The following is a 14,598-nucleotide window of genomic DNA, read 5'->3' on the forward strand; positions in this document are numbered from 1 at the left end:
TTGAACGGACACTAAATAACTCGCCCAGCTACAGCACTAGGGACAGATTTAGCTGGATATAAATTTGAGGCCTAGTATTTAGGCGCTGGGTGACAGGTATGGGTTTAGTGCCAGAATTAGACTTGGAAATACACAGTAGCGGGTGTGTGTGAAGTTATTCTGAATGACCCAATGTGCACCTTTAATATTATATACCCTTTTAGGGATAGATTTCAAATAGCTCTGATATAGCAGAAACCACTAAATTATGAAATTGCTAAATTGGGAATTGTATTTCAACCCAGAACAAGAAATGTGCTTGAACGGACACTAAATAACTCGCCCAGCTACAGCACTAGGGACAGATTTAGCTGGATATAAATTTGAGGCCTAGTATTTAGGCGCTGGGTGACAGGTATGGGTTTAGTGCCAGAATTAGACTTGGAAATACACAGTAGCGGGTGTGTGTGAAGTTATTCTGAATGACCCAATGTGCACCTTTAATATTATATACCCTTTTAGGGATAGATTTCAAATAGCTCTGATATAGCAGAAACCACTAAATTATGAAATTGCTAAATTGGGAATTGTATTTCAACCCAGAACAAGAAATGTGCTTGAACGGACACTAAATAACTCGCCCAGCTACAGCACTAGGGACAGATTTAGCTGGATATAAATTTGAGGCCTAGTATTTAGGCGCTGGGTGACAGGTATGGGTTTAGTGCCAGAATTAGACTTGGAAATACACAGTAGCGGGTGTGTGTGAAGTTATTCTGAATGACCCAATGTGCACCTTGAATATTATATACCCTTTTAGGGATAGATTTCAAATAGCTCTGATATAGCAGAAACCACTAAATTATGAAATTGCTAAATTGGGAATTGTATTTCAACCCAGAACAAGAAATGTGCTTGAACGGACACTAAATAACTCGCCCAGCTACAGCACTAAGGACAGATTTAGCGGGATATAAATTTGAGGCCTAGTATTTAGGCGCTGGGTGACCGGTATGGATTTAGTGACAGAATTAGACTGGGATATGGCCAAAAAATAAACAGACTATTGCTGGTTAAATGCACTTGGTGTGACAGCTTCACCCTGATGTAGGCTTTAGCCAAAAAACAACCACACCATTGAGGGTTAAATGCACTTGGTGACAGGCGCAGCTTGCCCCTGATTTAGTATATGGCCAAAAAATGAACAGACTATTGCTGGTTAAATGCACTTGGTGTGACAGCTTCACCCTGATGTAGGCTTTAGCCAAAAAACAACCACACCATTGAGGGTTAAATGCACTTGGTGACAGGCGCAGCTTGCCCCTGATTTTGTATATGGCCAAAAAATGAACAGACTATTGCTGGTTAAATGCACTTGGTGTGACAGCTTCACCCTGATGTAGGCTTTAGCCAAAAAACAACCACACCATTGAGGGTTAAATGCACTTGGTCGCAGCTTGTGCTGGCGCACCACAAGACACAAAATGGCCGCCGATCACCCCAGAAAAATGTGACTGACAAACGGTCTGGGCAGCCTAAAAACAGTGAGCAATTGAGGATCAGCAGCTCAATGATCCACAGCTGCAGATCGATCAGTTAATCAAGTCCTTTGGAGGAGTTAATCTGCCTAATCTCGCCCTACTGTCGCAGCCGCAACCTCTCCCTACGCTAATCAGAGCAGAGTGACGGGCGGCGCTATGTGACTCCAGCTTAAATAGAGGCTGGGTCACATGGTGCTCTGGCCAATCACAGCCATGCCAATAGTAGGCATGGCTGTGATGGCCTCTTGGGGCAAGTAGTATGACGCTTGTTGATTGGCTGCTTTGCAGCCTTTCAAAAAGCGCCAAGAAAGCGTCACAAAAGTAGGAAGAAAGCGACGAACACCGAACCCGAACCCGGACTTTTACGAAAATGTCCGGGTTCGGGTCCGTGTCACGGACACCCCAAAATTCGGTACGAACCCGAACTATACAGTTCGAGTTCGCTCATCCCTAGTTATATTCTCTCTGCGTGGATTTTTTTAAAATGTATTTTTAATAGTTTATTTATAAATCAATAAAAAGTAAATGTTTATGATATTTTTGTCCTGTATGGTCCATATATAGGTGTCAAATAGGAATAAAAGTCAAAGAAATGTTCAGACCAGTCCTGTTTCAACCTTTGAAGACTTTTTTCCTTGTGTTTATAGCCCAATCCAGTGATGACTAGAGACCTCTATTGCAACTTATCTCCAGGGGAAGAAGAATTGAGCAGGGTAAAGTTCAACCTTCCCGATACTTCTTTCTCGCCGTGCCATCAGGCATTATAAAAAGATTGAGCTGAAATTATCGATATCCTTCAACATAAATCTCATGGCCAGTCTTTGAGTTACCGATCTACTAGCAGAAACCAATTTAGTTCTAATATGAAAAAGCTACCAACGCTTCCTGATATTGTGTATATGTGTAAAAAATGTTTTGTCTTACAGAAGAAATAAAGTGGAGAAATTCCTCAGGAAAAAGGTATTGAATCTGTTATGATACATTTTCTGCACGTCTCAGAAAAATGATGTCTTGTCTACATAGTCCTTTGGATGAAATAGATCATTGGGATTAGGCTACTTTCACACTAACATTAATGTTTTCCGGTATTGAGTTCCGTCATAGGGTCTCAATAAGGGAAAAAAACGCTTCCGTTTTGTCCCCATTCATTGTCAATGGGGACAAAATGTTATTGAACAGAACGGAATGCTCCAAAATGCATTCCGTTCCATTCTCATACTGGAGAGCATGCTGTGGTTTGCTTTCTGTCCTGGGATGCGGAGCAAGACGGATCCGTCATGACCCACAATGCAAGTCAATGGGGACGGATCCATTTTCTCTGACACAATAGAAAAAGAATCCGTCCCCGTTGACTTTCAATGGAGTTTATGAAGGATCTGTCTTGGGTATGCTAAAGATAATACAACCGGATCCGTTCATAATGGATGCAGACGGTTATATTATCAGTAATGGAAGTATTTTTGCTGAACCCTGCCGGATCCAGCAAAAACGCTAGTGTGAAAGTAGCCCTAGCCGGATTTATATACAGCCTTACTTTATATTTCATCTTATTCTTTTCTACTTTTGCAACAAATGTATCATCATTCTGTTTTGTATTCCAAAAATGTTAAATAAAAAAGCAGTCTTGAAGAAAACGGGACATTCTTATCTTTATTTGCATCTTCAATATATCAATGCAGTAGATGTTCTTATGTGCAGGTAAGTTCTTTTCTCTTAATGTTTGTTCGGATACTTTGACATTTTACTCAGACGCTATTTGCCTAACTATACACAACCTTTAAGGCCTCTTTCACACGACAGTATGTCCATTTCAGTGTTTTGCGGTCCGTTTTTCGCGGATCCGTTGTTCCGTTTTTTGTTTCCGTTGTGCTTCCGTTTCCGTTCCGTTGTTCCGTTCCGTTTTTCCGTATGGCAAATACAGTATACAGTAATTTCATATTAAAAATTGGGCTGGGCATAACATTTTCAATAGATGGTTCCGCAAAAAACGGAACGGATACGGAAGACATACGGATGCATTTCCGTATGCATTCCGTTTTTTTGCGGACCCATAGACTTTAATGGAGCCACGGAACGTGATTTGCGGCCAAATATAGGACATGTTCTATCTTTAAACGGAACGGAAAAACGGAAATACGGAAACGGAATGCACACGGAGTACATTCCGTTTTTTTTGCGGAACCATTGAAATGAATGGTTCCGTATACGGACCGTATACGGACCGCAAAAAAAGGCCCGCAAAACGGAAAAAAAAAACGGTCGTGTGAAAGAGGCCTAACACTGGCAGATGATCACGCTAAGTATAATTGGCACTTGTTAATGTGTCGGCGATCACTGGACAAATAAGTAAACGCTTGCTAGTTGGCTGATTGGATTGTTTATGCCAGCATGAAAACGCTCGCTAGTTTTGCATAACTATGGGAGATGAACGATCTTAGTAATGATGATTTGTCACCCATGCACTTTCCATTCACCTTTGGAAAGGCCTTATTACACAAGCATGATCAACTGGTTTAATTGTTGTTTGGTGCCTACTATGGAATAAATGCTATAGAAATAAAGGTTATGATTATTATGATTATTACTTTTAAGTAGCAGCATAACAAAGAGTCTGTGTGTTACCTGTATACTACTCCTTTGGAATGAAGGAACTGGAGACCACACACAATTTCAGCTGCATAGAATCTACAAATAATTGAGGAAATATTAGGTTAAGCAGATAAAAAGCACAGTAATACATAGCAAGTTATCATTTATTTAAATCTGCATACCTATTTAATGGGTCAAACATGGACTTATAGGATAGCTGCCTTACATCTGGTGGCCTCAGAGGCAGGGCTTGTTAAGAGCTCATTTGCCTCCCTTTCTTCCCAGAATTCCAGAGGAGCATGTATGGCATATAAGTCTCCTCACGCCGATTAAGGTGCTCTCTATCCCCATGGAGAGATAGTACCCCCCAAATCCTTTTAGATGAGTGATTCAAAGGAGAAGCCAATATATGCAGAATGTATGGAAATAAAAAAATCTGCCACAGAAAAATCTGCTCTAGATGGGGATTGGTCCTCACAAAGTGATCTTTTCGAGAGTTTACACTGTAGAGTTCCCCCACAACATATCATTATTTTTCAACATTTTGAATTTCTAATTATATTTCAGGCATTTTCAACAGACTTGCAAAGTTTTTTTTTTCTTTTAAATCATATTCTCTTGGTATTCTCATCTCTGATACTTATGGCATTATATCATCACCTCTGGTACCTCACACATATTGAGGTGAGTGAGTCTAGTGAACTCTGTTCAACCAGGTGAGACAGCTGCAGACTAAATGTGGTTGTACAGTACCCCAGAATAGGGTATATGCAAATTATTTCTTGTTATATAATGTTATCTAACATTATTTAATATATTAGTACATTGTAATACACCATATTAAAGTTAGTTAGTAAAGTATTTGCTGTTTAAGGCTGATAAAAACTTTACTGCAGTGAGAGGGACATTGCTAAAACACCTTTCACTCCTGGACACGGTCTGGCCAACCGAATCTTAATCCTGTACCCCTCAACTGGGAATTATAGCCACCATTGCAAAAATAATATTGCCAGTATTATATTCTGCTGAAAGAGACTTGGGGAACAGAGACTTTTTCATTTTCTACAACTGGTCTGGTTACTGACTCCAGCACCATTCGCCAGTCACTGCATCTACATCTTCAGTCTTGCGCCCACACAAAACCCACAAAACCAAGGACACTCCAACTACCATCAGGCAGGAGTCCCAACATCAGGGTGTGCCCCAAGGGAAGAAATGGTGCACCTTCCTATGACTGCCTGGGCCCTAGGGAGCATCGATGTAAGGGTGGCCACTGTGAATGATCATTGCAGCCAGAGCCACTACCACTCCCATCCTCCACTCTGCTCCCCTGGGCCTTGCAGCTGTTGTGTAAAGCTTTCGGTCTGTAAGAGTTACAGAAAGAAATACAGAAGCCACCTCTGCATCCTGTTCTCCATTGGATGCAGCTTCTGTTCGCCATCATTCCTGGTAAAACGGGCCTATAATGTTTTGACAGGTGGAGGTCTAGATTTGGGATATGCCATATGTCTGAGAAGGGAAAAGCCCCTTATGTTTATCAGTCCTGTAGGAATTGGGGTAAAATATTTTAGGAAACATTTAAAAAATATATATATTTATGAAACCTACGTAGCTAAGCCAAGATCAAACTTATGACAGCTCTGAATATGAAACATTAGATCGCCTCCGTTGAGATATTCCATGACAAAAAATAGGTTCTCCTGTCCAAGAAAAAAAGAATGATGTGAATAAATTGTACATATGAAATGACCAAATCTTTATAATGATTAAACAAAACATAAGTAAATACACAATTTTACCCCTCTTTTAGTATGACACCCATATGTTATCACTAGTCAGTTGGTTTTAGTAGTGAGAAACATAGTCACCTATGAGCAGTCAAGGTGCCTGACGTGACTGTGGTATAAATGAACTTGTATCTGGAAGGTCTAACTGATGATGAGTCAGTTTCCTGGCAAAACTACACCACAGAAAGGCAAAAAATGACTCAGAACTTCCCTGAGGCTATTGAAAAGTGCCTCTAATGTGATAGATACAGCATGCTAAATCACAAAATATCTGAAGACTGCACATTGCCAAATTATTGATTGACCGAGTTTGGTTTAATTAACAGATCCGCTGACAAATCATGTTCATTTGTGGTAAGCAATCTTCACCAGATGCTTCATGGTAATTTTTTTTTTAATACAGAAGTCATAATCTTTTTTTTATTTTTTTATATGATTTATTTGGGGTGTCTAAAAAAAATCTATATTATCAGTTTTTCCTATGTGTTTCAATCAGTTGCATACTAAAAATGAACGTGAACGTTAACTAACTTATTTTCAGCAAGATCGTAAGCTCATGAACACCTCCAAAGCTAAAGTTTACCTAAACCCTTTGGGGGAGGTTTATTAATAGTGTTTTCCACATAATATCTTGCCTCTGAATAGTGAGGGACATTCATCGAACCTGGTATGTGGAAATGTGGCCTGCAAATGTCACAAGTACTGTCACACAGGGTGATTTGTCTAGAAGTTTGTGACATTTTGAGAGCTGCACTTTCCTGTGCCACTTTCAGATGGAGAAAATGAAAATTTAGCCAGGATTTCAGTGTAGATCACTTGTATGTCACAATGATGAAGTGCGACTTTTTAAAAAAAAATCACAAAAAAGGCACAACTTCATGCAAGGTATTCCCCAGGTGTAATTTCACTGAAGGAGGTGCATCTACATTGCACTCGCTCTTGGTGCAGGTGCTCATAGCAACTCCAATATAAAAAACTAACCTCAAATCCACCTACAATGATACATTCCTCTAGTGTGTTTTTGTTAAATGTATGTTAAATTGTGAATGATGCATGAAAGGTGCCTGTGCAAGAGTGTGATGATCTGTCATATATTTAAGGCAGTCTGTAAGAAAAATGCAATAAACGGCCCTATGTGAGGGTGTAAGTGATGATTTTGCAACTGAATGGGCCACAGGGATACTTATTTGAGAAGCAATGTGCCATAGAGATGCCTATCTGTGACATAATCTATCATAGAGATGCCTATTTACAACAGAATCTGTCATAGAGATGCCTATTTGCGACAGAATCTGCCATAGAGATGCCTATTTACAACAGAATCTGTCATAGAGATGCCTATTTGCGGCACAATGCGCCACAGGTCTTTCTATTAACAGAATTTTACACATATCTTCATGCCACGTTGGAGCTGTTATACTTTTAGACAGCCTAATGTGACTACACATGGCTTAGATTAGGACAAGACAAGATATCGGCCATACAAAAGTGACTTATAAAATAGACATGTCTACCATGGCACTTAATAGTAATACTTTTAGGTGTAGCATGATAATATATGCCATGCAAGAGATGCGCGCCAGAAAATATAGCACAAAGGCTAATGGATTCTAGGGGCAAGTGCTTTCATACTATATATCTGCTCCGTTGGGATTTTGGTGGGATAAGTGTGGATAACATCTGTCAGATGGAAAATGCACAGTTTTCATGTGTAAGCTATTACAGTTTTGACTGCTGACAAACTTATTGACTATTTCCAATAGCAACCAGCAGAATTGTGAAAGTATCATTGGTGTATAAAGGTCCCTTTACATGGGACGATATTACAGCAGATTGTCGAGAAGGGAGCGTTCCCGACATTCTGCTGCTCGCTGATGTAGGAGACCGCTGCATTTACATGCAGCGATCTCCTCCAGACATAGGGAGGAGCGATCGCTAATGCCGAGGACTTTTGAGTTCTCACAATCAATCAAATTACTTGATGAACGAGTGTTTTGTACATTTACACTGCCAGATCATTGCTAATGAGCATTATTATGAACGCTTGTTAGCGATGATCTATCTGATTCTTGGCCCATATAAAGGGCCTTTAATACAGTGTGTGATTACTATCTGATAAGTAAAGTAATATATTTACAAAACACTGACTCATAAAGCAATATCTTAACCTGTTAGTGACTGCCCATAATGGGTCTTTAACCTCTTTAGTAGTGACTGCAGCATCTAAGCGCTTTCAGAGGGAAGAGGCTCATTCTATCACCTGTTGTCCCCTGTGAATGTGGGTATTCAATGCTTTTAAATTACAGCCAGAGTTCCAAAAGTATGACCTAATAGATTGCCTGTCACTTTTCTACTGACAGCATAATACACTGTTCTCCAAGGCTCTTACGGCTACAATGATGGAAAAATTGAAGAAAAATTATAGCTTGTGGAATGCAATAAAGAAAAAACTAAATAAAATTGCTAGGTCACTGAGGTGCAAAATAGGCTGGCCACTAAGGGGTTAATAAATGAATCAGTATGAACTAGTAAACTAATTTAGTTAGCGACAAACTTGCTGATGGTAGATTTTTTACTTTTGCAAATATTTAAATTAGATGAAAATGTCAAAGTTTGTATTATAAAAGTTTATTCTATTCTCAGGCCTATGTTTGTCAGACATATTGCTCGGGTTTGCGGCAGGCACATACTAGGTACTCCAGCTGCTCTCATTACAAATAAGCCTATGTGTGATTCTACACAGTAGACGTGGTCCCACTCTTCAAAGTATGAAAGGCCTATTGACTGGAGGAATCTCTCTCCTTTTTAAAAGCCTTTCATGAGCTGAGTGACCATCAAGCTGGGAAAAAGGTCAGAGAGATCCAGAAATCAATTCTGAGCCAGCATGATACTTGAATTAAAAGGTGGCAGAAAAAATCTTTACTCTTTGTTTGAACCTTGCTCTATCCTCTGCATTTTTCATTTGACTTTTAAACACCATCTTTGATTGAATTGTGTTTGATGGTAAAAGGACAGAGTAGTAATTGGCTGTTAAATTAAGCACAAAATGAACAGTGATTTATACAACGTCTGCCTTGGTGGTTTCCCTGAACTAAGAAATGGGTTTCTATGGGTGTATTCTAAAGAGAAGAAAGACATCAATCTATTGAAATGCTAGTCGTACAGCGCTGTGTATAGAGTACCCGTGTGCTCAGGAAACATTATTATCTTTTGTACTATACCATCATTTATAGAGTGCACTCGGGAGACAGTATGATTTTATGGACTGTGCTAGCATTTACTGTATACAATGTGTTCAGGGGACATTATTATTATGAGCTGTGCAGAAATGTATGCAATGTGCTCGGGAAATGCTGATATACTGTACCATATGCTTTCTTGTAAAGATGCCACGTGCAGGAATCAGCTGACAACTGCAAACATTTGCAGTTTTGTTAAGTATCTCATGTAATTTAGTAATCTAACCTGAACTATTCTAAAATAAAAATGACTCATCTAATAGATACAAACTGTTTGGTGGGGGGCCCAACCTCTGGGATTCCCATGATCACTAAACACTGCTGAAGAGAAGCTTAGTTCAGTGGTCAAGTATCTCCATCAGTCTTGCAGAGAAGAATGGGGTTGGGCCAGACCTCACCGATCAAACACTTATTAGCTACCCTTTAAAAAGGTGATCAGTTTAAATTGTGGGAGTCTGGGACAATCCTTTTAAATAATGGACCTTGTTTGTTCTCCATGATTTGGATGCTTTTTTTGGGGCGGGGAGAGGCATAGAAACCCTAAGGTCACATTCAGACCTGTGCTGTGAACTCCAGCATTCTGTTCCGGCAGAGGAACAGACTGCCGGAGTTCACTATATCCGGTATAGCCGGATACCGCCGCGCACTGCCGGATCCCTATTCACTATAATAGGATCTAGCAGGGATCTCTTTCTGGCATATATACCCGGTTTTGCCCAGACAAAAATGCTGTGTGTTGTACTTTTTATCCGGCATACATTCCAGATACAGTGACCAGAATATAGTGCTGGAGTTTACAACGCAAATGTAGACCCGGCATAAGGTCTTGGCAATTTATGCTTCCATGTACACCACATTTACGATGGTTAAATAAACACAGCAATATAGTAATGGTGAAATGGTTCAACCGATTATCGTAGATTGTTGTTCCAGAGGAAATAAAAACAACGTAGATAAGGTAGTTGCTTAATAATGTACTGACTTGATAATGTAAAAAATATACACTACATAGAAGATAAAAAAAAGACTGAGATTACTCAGTGGTTGATTACTTTTAATGGCTAACTGAAAAGATGATGGCATAATTGCAAGCTTTTGAGACTTAAGCCTCTTCCTCAGACATCTTTTAAGACAGCAACTGAAGATCCACCTTTAGACACCAAAGTACAAGTACAAAGGAATAATGAGGTAGATGAGACAAGTGATGTAAAGCAGGTCAATATGAGTGGAGGAGTAAACGATTGAAGCAGTAAATTGTTGGAGATTTACAGATAATGAGTATGAAAGTTTTACTGTCCCCTAACAGATACCCGGACCATGAATATGATGACTCAAAAGGTCTGAGGGGAACATTCATAATTATGATGACTCAAAAGGTCTGAGGAGAACATTCGTTAAAAGATGTAGAAGGACATAAATTCATGAGACACATTCATTCCTGATCTGAGTGTGTCAAAGGGGGGGTCATGGGCTTGTATTTACAGTCTCTCCTTTCCTTCTGAGATTTGAAATTTCCTTTTAATATCAAAACTTTCATGGCTGGGTGTTTTGGTCAAGGCTGCAAAAGTATTTCATTTCAGGCAAATGTTTCCTTTTTTCTTTTACTGTGTGGAGATGAGAGTTCATTCATGTTTTAAGCTTTTGACCTGTTTCACTGACATAGAGACAGTATGACTTTTGGTGCATACAATCAAGTAGACCACATTTGGCAGGGTAAAGGTACCTGAGATCTTGAAGTTCTGATGTGTATTGGGGATCTGTACCTTGTCAAAGTGGTGATTATGTATGGACAGGTCTTACACTTGGTCTCGTTGCAGGGGAATGTTCCAGTTGTTGTTGGAGAGGACAGTGAGCTTCTGACAATGATGTTTTTAAGATGAGGGGACCATTTGAAATCCATATTTCTAGATCCCCCACTTCTGTGCTATAGGTAGCCCCCTAATCTTAAAAACATAATTGTCAGAACTGACTGTCCTCTCCAACAACAACAGGACTTCTGAGCTCACACACATAATGGAGAGGACTTAAAGAGGACTCCTCTCAATGCAATTTACAGCTAGTTTGTCAGAGCACAGCACCGGAATGCAAGTGAGTATGAAGATAACAATTACATAACCGGACTCGGCATTGCTTACACTATACTCTGCTTACTATAGTTTGGAGTGTGATTTAGAGCTGACAGATTCCCTTTAACAAGAAAATGATATTTCTGACTCCTATATAGCATTCAGAACAAATGCCTTGATCGATGACCAAACGTAGGAATCAATTAGAGATAACTTGTAAATATGTGACAAAACATTGGGATATATCCCATAAAAAGTCTGTTGCTCCAGACCTGGGCTCATTTAGAAATTAACTGATGTCCCTTTGACAGATTATCTATATAGTCAATCATATAAGGTTACAAAAAACCCTTTGGTGTGTGAATCACCTGCCAATTGAATGTAGTAGCTCAATAAATGCGCCCTGTAGTAATAGGCATAATTGGGCTGAGCTACAGTTCTCTTACCAGCTGCTTTCTTTTCATTCTACCTGCACAACTGGCATATAGGTTCCAACATGGGGCATACACATAAAAGACAGACCCAGTAGTATTTATCAGCATGGGGTACCCACAAGGTGCAGTTACACTAGTACACCTTACATCTACAGACAGGAATCAGCCTTTACTTCACGATGAATGCAGGCAAATTGTCACTGGAGGGAGCCAAAGGTATTTGGGTATCCATATACAAATGAATAGGCAAAGTAATAGCTAAGGATATTTTAGTGTATTACAAATTTTTCATCCCTACTTTTCACGTACATACAGGCAATGGCATCTATACAGTGTAATTTGTAGGTTTGCTCTGTATATCTGTGTTTTTCTTCTTCTCATTTTACAAAGTTATATTATCATATAATAATACAAATGTATTCGTTATTAGATAAAGGGGTACTCCGGTTATGTAAATGTATCTTCTATCCACAGTATAAGGGATAACTATTAGCTATGTAGGGGTCCTACCGCTGGGACATCCTCCACTCATAAGAACCTGTCGAATTCCCATAGAGATGAAAGGAGCGGCCACGTACATGCCTGACCTCTTGCAATGTTCATTTGGGGGGGGGGGGGGGGGGGGTTGAAGGGGTTGCTCCATGGTGTCCAAATTCTCATGATCATTGGGGATCCCTCTGGTAGAACCCCCACCAATCTAACAGTTATACCCTATCCTGTGGATAGGGGATGACTTTACATAATCAGAATCCCTCTTTAATTCCTCTCATACTATCCTGTTTTGGGTAATATTCATTTGTTTATGGAAATCACAAAGTGAAAGCAGACAAATGTAAAAAATATCATTCAAAGAGGACCTGTCACCTCTCCTGACATGTCTACATTACTCATCACTCAACTGCATTGTAATTACAATTGTGCCCTACTTGATAAGCAGAGCCTGAGTCGCTAGACATTCTGTGCCTTCTGATTCCCGAAATATAAATCCGGTACTGTGTGTACTGATCTTTATATAACTTCTATGCTTACAAGGATATTTCTGCAGTGTATATCTTAGTGCTTTACATATTATTATCTTATAAGCCTTCACTTTAAAAATACTCACATAGTGTAAGAAAGTGATAGAAGATGCACCATGAAGAGCATCTAATGGGAACTAAGCTAAAGACATCCCATATAGGAAATCCTATTTGTGCCCCATTTAACTAGTACATTTTTTTTGCTTCTATTTATCGAGGCTAATGTACACAGGTAACAATGACAAAGAACAAGCTTGTAATACTGGATTATTAGGATGTTGGTACCTTTGTTTGAAATGTACAGTACAGGTGTGTCAGGAAAGGGTGTTCCCAAGCGAGAGAAAGGACTCTTTTCTCTACCATTGTGCATTCAACGTCATCGTCCATGAGAACTACATCTTTCTTCAGAACTTTCATTGCAAAGAACTGGTTGGTCTCCTTTAGTTCTGTGAGGAAGACCTAGAATAGCAGTTACATGGATATGAGACGGTTCATTTAACAAGCACTTTTCTGAGTATGAGGCAAATTATACTCTAAACCGACAAGAACATTACCATAATTTGAGCGCTGCACAAGCTTATGTAGATGAGGTTGCTTACGTTTTTCTGAATTGTTATTATTGGTAGCGCTTCAGGTATCGGGTACTTATATAATTTATTAATATTATTTATTAATAGTGCTGTTATTTTTCTATCTGATGTGTCTGCTTTGCTTAGCCTGTGATCAATAGTTTATATTTCAAGGTGCCTTTCTTTTTTCTCATTCCTGTGATCTCATATGATTAGCTGCTACCACTGTCTGATGTGTATCATGAAAGATGCTGACGGATATATTGGCATGCAAAGGGAACATATAAAAATGTACTATTGACATCACTGCATTTGGTTTGTTGGCTGAGGTAATCACAAATACCAATGTCATTGCGTTATTTTAATTCAGACATTGAAACATTTACAAGGCAGTTTATATTGTTTTGGAAATATTACGTTAGGATCCATTTATTTTATTCTTTTAGCAGCAGATATCATTGTTACTGTAATATTACCTGATTTCTTTACTCTAATTGTAATAATATTGACTTCCCAGGACACTAAACATAGAAAATACACACCAAAAAATAACAAATCCCAGCTCTTCCTTCCTTCATTTTCAATCTCCTTTCAAAAAGTCCTGATTTTGTCTTATATTACAGTTAAAACAGAGAAATATATAAAGAAACCTCTGACCCATGCCCGCTCCTCCTCCTCACAGTCCTGTGGCAAGCTATAAGACAACTGGCTGGAGTAGGAACCTCCCCTCTCTGTCCTGTCCTGTCCGTAGTAGGTCTAAATGATTGTTAAGATCATTAACTCCACCCCCTTGGCTAAGCCCTGCCCGGTTTGTTGGTCTCCAGCTAAAGATGCAGATCAGCAGGAGATTAACCCCTTTGTTCTCTGCAGTATTTCTACAAGACTGTTGGAAATATGCAGAAAATGTTGCAGACTGGCACACACTGAGGACAAGTACACTTTTATTATTATTTTATTTTTAATATTATCTATTTGAAAGCACCATTAATTTCATGGCACTGTACATCTTGCAGGGGGTATACATACAGAATATAAAACAATACAGGTCCAATGATCATGAACATATTAACAGACTAGTACAGGGGCAGAGGATCCCTCCCGTGAGAACTTCCAATCTACACTTTTAGCATTCTTTTTTAAAGGCTGATTTACACTGCACAATGTTACAGCAGAAGTGTTCTTTCCTGACAGTCGGCTGCTCTTTCAGTGAAGAAGACCGCTACATTTACATGCAGCGACCTCCACAGTATGAGGATGAGGGATCGCTATTGTGATCGCTCGTCCCCATACAGAATCATTGTTTCTGGGCAGCAGATCTCTGTTTAGACAGCACGATCTACTGCCCCAAAAATGGGTGTGCCTGCAGGAACTACAG

The 14,598-nt window shown here is 39.4% G+C and overlaps 1 protein-coding gene across 2 annotated transcripts in view; it reads right to left on the reverse strand.

Annotated features, from left to right (window-relative positions):
• Positions 1 to 14,598, reverse strand: part of PRKCQ (protein kinase C theta) — a 147,320-nt gene that overhangs the window by 17,562 nt on the left and 115,160 nt on the right. For both annotated transcript variants that reach the window (XM_044280027.1, XM_044280028.1), the window contains 3 exons: positions 12,940 to 13,113; positions 5,718 to 5,809; positions 4,143 to 4,205 (listed from right to left, as the gene is read on the reverse strand). In XM_044280027.1, coding sequence (XP_044135962.1) covers positions 4,143 to 4,205; positions 5,718 to 5,809; positions 12,940 to 13,113 — 329 coding nt within the window. The remainder of the gene's footprint in view (positions 1 to 4,142; positions 4,206 to 5,717; positions 5,810 to 12,939; positions 13,114 to 14,598) is intronic.

The sequence above is a fragment of the Bufo gargarizans genome, chromosome 2 (assembly GCF_014858855.1).
Source record: "Bufo gargarizans isolate SCDJY-AF-19 chromosome 2, ASM1485885v1, whole genome shotgun sequence".
Taxonomy (NCBI): domain Eukaryota; kingdom Metazoa; phylum Chordata; class Amphibia; order Anura; family Bufonidae; genus Bufo; species Bufo gargarizans.